Source organism: Nematolebias whitei, chromosome 20 (genome assembly GCF_014905685.2).
Source record: "Nematolebias whitei isolate Nwh7 chromosome 20, NemWhi1, whole genome shotgun sequence".
Classification (NCBI taxonomy): Eukaryota; Metazoa; Chordata; class Actinopteri; order Cyprinodontiformes; family Rivulidae; genus Nematolebias; species Nematolebias whitei.
The window spans coordinates 28311267-28320102 of record NC_056517.1 but is presented as its reverse complement, the minus strand read 5'-3'; the positions used below and the strand labels follow the sequence as shown (position 1 = coordinate 28320102).

The 8836-nt window shown below is 39.5% G+C and overlaps 1 protein-coding gene across 1 annotated transcript; it reads left to right on the top strand.

The window, feature by feature from the left end:
- The first annotated feature begins 2907 nt into the window (after positions 1 to 2907).
- On the top strand, positions 2908 to 8836 carry si:ch73-206p6.1 (phospholipid scramblase 1). Its single transcript, XM_037694492.1, has 7 exons — positions 2908 to 2968; positions 3504 to 3582; positions 5826 to 5868; positions 5950 to 6170; positions 6294 to 6455; positions 8087 to 8248; positions 8668 to 8836. Exons 2-7 carry the CDS (start codon positions 3514 to 3516, stop codon positions 8695 to 8697), a joined length of 687 nt encoding a protein of 228 aa, XP_037550420.1. The 5' UTR covers positions 2908 to 2968; positions 3504 to 3513; the 3' UTR covers positions 8698 to 8836.

The following is an 8836-nucleotide window of genomic DNA, read 5'->3' as shown; positions in this document are numbered from 1 at the left end:
GAACAGAGTGACACAAAAACCTAACTGACAGACGTGATTCGTGACAGGTTGTGCCAATGAGTACAATTTCTATTTTCTTACTCTTAAGTTTAAGAAAATTAGAGGAAAACCATGATCTAATTTCCATAAGATGACAGGGAGGTAGGTGGAAGGGATGAATTGGGTTTTGAGGAAATGTAGAGCTGAGTGTCGTCTGCGTAATAATTGACATTTATATTATATTTGCAGAATATATGGCAAAGAAGAAGTATGTAAATAATGAATAAAAGGGGTCCTAATATGAAACCCCGGGGCACACCTGCAGAAACGGGAAACAAGCATGAAGAATGGGATTAAAATTGAATAAAATGAGTGCAGCCTGAAAGATATCAGGTAAACCAAGCAAGTGGAGTATGACTGATTCGAATGAAAGCTAATCTGTTCAGGAGGATATTATGAGAAATTGTATCAAATGCCACATTGAGATCAATGTAATGGCTTACTAGTCCTCTGCCTCACAACTTTCTTTTAGTGTATAGTCTCAAGATGTTGGACTTGGGGTGAAACTCCATGCATTGTGAAGAACTTATGAGTTCTGATGCCAGTGGCTTCTATCTCCTCTGGCTAGGCTAAGCAAGGTATCTGATGACTGGCACTACATAGATCAGTGGTGTCCAGTCCTAGTACTCAAGGGCTACTATCCTGTATGCTTTATTTGCTTCCCTGTTCCAACATACTTGATTTGAATCAATGAGTGATTAACAGTCTTCTGTAGAACATGAAACTGTAATTCAGCCTTTGAATCAGGTGTTTTGGTCCAGAGAAACAAGTAAAACATGAGGATGGTGGCCCTCAAGGACCAGAATTGGACATTTCTGGCATACGTGTTGAGGGCTTGGAATTTGTTTTTGCAAATCTGGCACTTCAGAATAGTCTTTACTCTCCATTGTTGTTGCCATTTGCAATGATGCCTTCAGCTTCAGGTAGTTCAAATCCTTCAGTTGTGATCACCTTGCATCTGTTGGATATCATTCAACTGCATTTATGTATTTTTTGAGAAAATACATACATAGCATTTGTACATGCATAGATAGAGAAATAGAGAGATAGATAGATATAACGATAGAGATAGAGATAGATAGTTAGTCCTGGGTGGCAACTACATTTTTATGGGGTTGGCTATTGCCCCGCTTTTGCCCCTTCATAGGGCTATCCAATTGTTTTGTTGCTGAGGGCTCTGATCTTAAATATATTTACAATTGAGATCCAGTGTTTGTCTTTACAAGAGAATGTCTTAAACAAAGTTTTTACAGTGACTAATTAAATAAAAATGCAAATTCCTTCTGGGTTTTCAGTTAAAAAGGCAAAAGCCATAAAATTACTCTTGTGGCTGCAAACTACTGTTTTATGTATTTGTGATTAAATATTTTTTCACTGTTTTTGGACAGAATTCATGGCATGAAAACACATTTTTTTGTTGTTTTCTGTCACTTCAGCTTCCTCAGTTTCTGCTTGACTTGGATGGAAAGAAAGAACCATGGTGAGTTTGGTGGGGAACTGCAGTCTCTGTGTAATTCTCACGCCGTGTGCTGCATTCACACAACCCCATTTCTTTGTTTTAAAAACATAATTTTCTATTATGTAATCACAATTTAAATGGTACATGAAACATGCAGAATAAGGCATTTCTAAAATGCTCACATGCAGTCAGCCTGGAATCAGCCTCCCCACCATCACAGACATCTACACCTCCAGATGCAGGAAGAGAGTCACCTGCATCATGAAGGACCCCACTCACCCAGCACACACACTTTATGCCCTGATCCCCTCAGGCAGGAGGTTGCAGAGCATTGAGTGTAGAACCACTAGACTAAGGAACAATTTCTCCCTGAAACTGTTAGACTCATAAATCCCTAAACAGGATAATCACTGTGGAAAAACAAAACAAAAAACAATCACTGTAATGACATAATTGGTGATATGTGACTTATCTGTGCTGCTGATCTCATGCTGACACTGCTGTATTCATTCATACCCATCTGCTCACAACAGACACATGTCCGGACTGCTCTTTAATATACCATATTATTTTACAATATTAGTATTAGGCATATATTTTGGATATTTGAGTGTATTATTTAGCATTCGTTTAGTGTATATCTTAGTGCATGGGTGTCAAACCCACTTACAAAAGGGGGCCAAAATTAAAACCTTTTTCAAACTAAGGGCCGGATTCAGAATCTACATTAACTCAATACCACTAATTAGATACCCAACATCTTTTCTTGGTTGTAGTTTCCTCAACAATGAATTTGATCAGTCTCATTTGACATCCTCTGTTGCATTTTTGACATCATAATCAAAGATTACTGAAAAAAATTAAAGTGATTAAAGTATTTTACATTTAAAATAAGATCTTGGGGGGGCAGATAAGATGTCAACAAGATCCACATTTGGCCCCTGGGCCTTGAGTTTGACACATATGTCTTGGTGGATATCTTAGATCCTTATATACTGTTTATTTTCATACTTGATATTTTTGCTATTTTTGTGTGTAACTGAGACCTTGAGTACACAGTTTTGTCCCACCTCATGTACCCCATGTGATAATGACTGTAAAGAAACGTGAACATACCCCCTTTCAACATCAGGGACTGGTGCACAGTTTAGAATAACTTTCAATGCTTCCACTGTCATTTTACAAGGATTTTTATTTGTATATTTTAATGCAACATTATTACAACAAAATAAAGTGATTGTTGTGGCTGTGAAACACAACTTTAAACAACCACTTGTTATATTATCTATTTCATGCAGCTCTAGTTAACCCTGGTCATTCTGCTGTGCTCAGTTCTATTCTCCCACTTTGTGATTGGCTCGTGAATACAGGAAGTACAGTGACGTTGACCAATGAGATCAGAGCTTTATTCCATAGCTCTGAATCCAGCCCGAGTGGCCTATTAATAGTCGAAGAAGCAGGTTAAAATCCGTGAGTATTACTAAACCTGTTCTTATTTTTTAATTTGTGTGGGGTTTTACCAGTAAATGATAGAGGAGGATGTAAGGAAACATGGATGGCCCTTTAAATAAAACCAAGTGGGCAGATCTGAGCTCGCGCTTCTCCACAGCTGTTCGCGGGGAGTAAACATGGTTTGTGTGATGTGTCAGTGAGATAAAAACAGAATACAGGAGGGGAGTGATGTAATGTGAGGTGCTGTTTGGAGTGAGAGGGTTTCTGCTGGTGGTCTCTCCTTGGTCAGAAGCTTTTTGCCTCCAAAATATAATTAAGATAATCTGTGACGCCCACCAGCGCGTGGACTTGCAGCAGTTGCCCTCCTCCCATCCATACAGTTAGTTAAATCCACAGATTATGGTGTTATTACGGGCTTCTCAAAATGCTTTTGTCATTTGAGTCGTAGTAAGAATCGGATTGTGTCCGTCTGTGGTGATGATCAGCGTCTGTGACCTAAATAAGCACAAGATGGCGCCAGTTTTCCATTTCCAACGTTCCCACTCATCAACAGGTCTGAGGACATGAACATGTATGCTGGACCCAACCCGGGAATACCAGGCTGTCTGCCGGGATTAGAGTACCTGACACAGGTGAGTTCAGGGTCTCAGGGGCCACATGTGGCTCTTCTGTCTCTCCACAGCGGGGCTGTTCAGCTTTGAGCACGAATGTCATGAAAATGAACATGCATATATGATTATAATATATTCAAGTAGCAGTTCTCCTGTTCAGCTTTCTACAAGAAGTGACAGAATGATATTAAGTCAAGGAATAAACCAAAGTTTAATTTGCTGGCTTGCTTCCTGCCACACAGTTTGGTCTTTTTCTGAAATCCAGTGGAAAAGTAAACCTTTTTAAAGACATTAACAGGAAGTGGCTGAAGGGAAAAACAATCGGTTTAACATTTTAGTTTAGTTTAGTTCAGTTTAGCATTATGTTATGAATTACTGTAATCAAACACTCTGGTTTAAATATAGCAACTCATTCTGATAAAAGTGGTATTTAGATCTAAAGACTTCCATCCAACTCTAAATTGTCCGAATGGTTGTTTGTGTCGTTTGTCTCCATGTGTCCCTGTGAACGACTTGCAACCTGTCCAGTGTGTCCCCTGCCTCTCGCACAGCAGGTAAAGATAATGGATGGATGGATCCATCCATTATCTTTACCCTCTTCTTCCTTTTCGGGTCGCGGGGGTCACTGGTGTCCATATCCAGCTATCACTGTGAGAGAGGTGGGGTACACCCTGGACAGGTCGCAAGTCCGTCACAGGGACACATGGAGACAAACGAGACAAACAACCATTCACCATTCTCACTCACACCTAGGGGCTTTTCAACTAAATTGCTCAGTGAGCCACAGTTAGTGAAAGCCAAAAGCTCAGGGACCGGACATCCAGCATTTATTGTCATTAAGGAAGTTTGTTTTATGGTTTAAAATCTAGTTTTATTTAAAAAAAAAAAAAAAAAACGAACCAATTGGTGGGCTGAACTGAGTTCATCCGTGGTCCTAATTTGGCCCCTGGGCTGCCAGTTGAATAGCCCAGATTTAAAGTTACCAGTCAGCCTAACATGCATGGTTTTGGTCTGTGGGAAAAAAATCGGAGAAAACCCACACATGCACGGAGAGAACATGCAAACTCCACCCAGAAAGGCCCCTGGGCTGGGATTTGAACTAGTGACCTTCTAGCTGAGAGGCAACAGCTCTACCAACTGAGCCACCGTGCTGCCATCCAAAGACTTGTCTTTTTTTAAATAAGCAAAAGAATCAAATGTTGTCAGATGGCATACAAGAAAATATCCAATAAACATTTAAATTTGATGTTTAATAACTCACCAAGTAGGAAAATATGCTTCGTTATTTCAAAGCAAGGTGCTTAATCATTGTTCACAAATAGAATAAAGACTCTAGCTTACATAATAAAGTGGTTAAATTTGAAAAAAAAATGGAGTATAAGCAAAATGTTTTTCATTTTTCCCAAGAATTTAGTTTATTTCTTTGTTCTAAAATGTAAAAATACTGATGAATGTTAACAGTTTGTTTTAGTTCTTTACTTGCCGAACAAACATACTTTAAATGTGGTATAAAAAATGACGAGTTGCCTGATTCATTTCTCATTTATTTATTATTTTGTAATGTTCTGGTAGGTGTTTCGCCTCTGGAGTAAATTTCCAGGGTCATCAAGTTCCCAGGGCCACAAAGAGACAAACGACACAGACAACCGTTGACGCTGTCGCTCACACCCAAAGACAAGTTTAGATTTACCAAGTACTCTAACTTGCATGTTTCTGGTCTGTGGGAGGAAACCTGAGCGCCTGGAGGAAACTCACACATGAGAGAGCGTGAACTCCACAGAAACACTGGAGCCAAGGTTTAAACCTGCATCTTTGATCAAATCATTATTTATTCAAGCTCAGGTCATTTAATAAGGGTTATAAAACACAAGTAAACATTATTTATTCATATCTTTTCCACAGGCCTCTTTCTAATATCTGAATCATCCCTGTAAGGCAAGACTGCTGTCATTTATTTTATTTAAAAAAATAAGGTTGTACACATTGTAGAACACTGTTTTTTTTTCATTTATGTTTTTATTCATAATAATAAAGTTGGATATAAAAAAAAAACAACTACCAATAAAATAAAATAAACCTCTATATATTGGAGCATTTGAAAACAATTTAACCCCTTTGGTATGTTCTGTACAATACACCAAAGACTACTCTGTCCGTAAATGCACCGAGCTCTTAGAACGAATGTTTTACTTCTGCCTATTTTTCTTAGTTGTTGCATTTAAAACATCAGACTTTGATTCAAAAGCATGCTTGTGGTTTTCTAGGTGGATCAGCTCCTCGTCAAACAGAAAGTGGAGCTTGTTGAAGGTACAGTGTGTGAACGCATATACTTGTCAAACCTCGATGTACAGCGACAGCAGCTCATTTTGATCCTATCCCTCCTCACAGCCCTCATTGGGTTTGAAAGCAACAACAAGTACGAAGTTCGGAACGCCATGGGTCAGAACGTGTTCTACGCCGTCGAGGAGAACGACTGTTTGAGTCGACAGTGCTGCGGACCCCTGCGGCCCTTCACCATCCACATTCTCGACAACTATGGCCAAGAGGTCATCACCATCACCAGGCCGCTCAAGTGCATGTCTTGCTTCTTCCCCTGCTGTTTACAAGAAGTGAGTCTAGATTCTGTTCAAAGTGATATCTCCACACCCGAGACCTTTCTGTTTATGTTCTGCACCCAGGTTTTTGTTTAACTGTTAAAATAACAGCTGTTCATGTGTGTTTGCCTCGTTTAGCTGGAGGTGCAGGCTCCCCCCGGGAACCCTGTTGGCTATGTGAAACAGCAGTGGCACCCGTTGTCCCCTAAATTTCTTGTTTCAAATGAACACAATGAGCCTGTACTGAAGATCCACGGGCCCTTCTGCGGATGGAGCTGCCTCCCAGATGTTGACTTTGAGGTGGGCCTGTTTAAACACAGAAATGCATTTAGTTCGTGTAAACAGGACACTGTAACAAGGATGCTTTCTGAACAAGTTTATTTTTATTTAGGCATCCTCCTCGTGCGCTGACTGTTTCTATGGTGCAGTTTGAATGAAGGACTTGTTCAGTACAATCTTGCCTTTGTTGTATGGTTCATGTTGTATTAGGCTTGGCTGTGGAGAAGGTTTAGGTCATTGATGCAGAGTTATTACAAAAAGTAGAAATCTAAAAATTCTGCAAATGCAAACAGCAGAAGCTAGGAATACAAATATGTGCGCTTTATTTAGGTCTGTCTAAAGCTTTCGACACTGTGGACCATGACACCTTTTGTCATAAGCTATCTGAAATTGGTTTCTCAGTTCACACCATTGGCTGGTTCTATAATTATCTCCCAGATCAGAGGCAATGTGTTCAACATAATGGTACTTCTTCCAGTTATCTAACTCTTAACAACGGTGTACCACAAGGTTCAGTCTTAGGGCCCACCCTCTTCACAATCTACATAAGTAATGTAGGTTACATCATCCCTAATGCATCCTTACATTTCTATGCTGACGACACAGTTGTTCATTGTCGAGCCAAAACCGTTGCTACGGTTTTTCAGCTCTTACAGTCTATATTTGACATCTTCAAGCAGGAAGTCGGTTCCAGCAGTCCTTCCTTCTATTTTATCTCTGAATGGTGTTCCTGTTGAGTTTGTCGATTCCTACAAGTACTTGGTTATCTTGGATGATTAGCATCTCTCTTTTAAGCCTCATGTCGACAACTTGGTAAAGAAACTGAAAGTAAAACTGGTTTTTTTTTTCAGAAATAGATCCCTTCTAACTCTGAGTGCTAGGAAACCTAACTGATACTTTCCTTCCCTCCATTGACTACAGTGACATTATTTACTTGAACACTCCTGCAAGCACCCTGCAGATGTAGGATGCTGTCTATCACAGTGCGCTAAGATTCATAACTGGCTGTAACTATCGTACCCATCACTGCACCCTGTGTTCACTGGTTAACTGGACATCATTAACTTCACACAGACTCTGTCACTGGTACATTTTCATCTTTAAATCACTTCTTAGTCTGTTGCCTTCATACACCTCCTCCTACATGTCACAGTGAGTGCAGCTACAGCGTGCGCTCTCAGGACATTATCCCATGCAGTGTACCGAGCTTGGCAAAAGGGCCTTCTCCTACTCCGCTCCTGTATCCTGGAACAACCTGCAAAAAGATCTGCAGCGCTCAACCTTGACCTCTCTAAGGGATTTTAAACAACTGTTAACTTCATGGCAAAAACCAACGCATACTTGTTCCTGTTTTTAGTATTTTATATCACTTTATAATGTAGCTGCTTTTCTTTGGTTTATTTTTTTATTTATTTTTTTCATTTACTTTTCATTTTACATGTTTTTCTACGATTGTCTACTGTTGTCATTTGTGTTCTTACTTTAAAACTTGTAAATGAGTCCTCGAGGCTCAATGAGATTAACCTGTATAAATAATGGTTGAACTGAATATGAAGCTTTGTGATTTTCCTCTAAAAACACTCAAACGTCCAACAACCCACCTGGATCTCAGTGCAGCAAGTAATTTGTCTCCTTTGTTCGTCTGTCCTCAGATTGTTACAATGGATGAAGTCAGTAAGATTGGGAAAATCAGTAAACAGTGGACAGGGCTGCTGCGGGAGGCGTTCACAGACTCGGACAACTTCGGGATCCAGTTTCCCATGGATCTGGATGTGAGAATGAAAGCTGTAATGATCGGAGCCTGTTTTCTTATTGTAAGTGGAGCATCAAATTTTAATTTCGTGCTCAAAGTTGTTAACATGATAAAAATATAAAGTGGTGATGAGCGGTTCTGGCGAGAGCTTGTAATTAATATAATTTAGAGCTTCTCACATTGCAATTTTGGTGAAACTGTCTGCACAGTGTGGCTACTGCAGTCACCATAGACTCATTTGTCCTTTCGCTTACGAGGAACATGCTTTTCTTGTCACCACCAGTAATCAGTAAATGAATATTTGCACTAAGTAAATTGCCCCTTAGTTTACATTTAATTGCATACATAGTCGATAAACACCATTTTATTTAATTGAAACTGATAATTAGCTTGATATATTACTTGGATGAGAGATTTTACCAAATCAAATTTGGAATCTACTATTTTTGTGTGTTAACATTTTTTTTTTCTTCTTTACAGGATTTTATGTTCTTTGAGAGCACCAACTAGAAGCCAAACAGGATTTTTATTTAAAGATTCCTGGAAGAACAAGGCCGCAAAGCCATGATGATCAGCCCCAAATGCCGTATTTAAACAACCTTCATTGGAGAGTATTACAATGTACCCACATTTTATTGCATTGCATGAA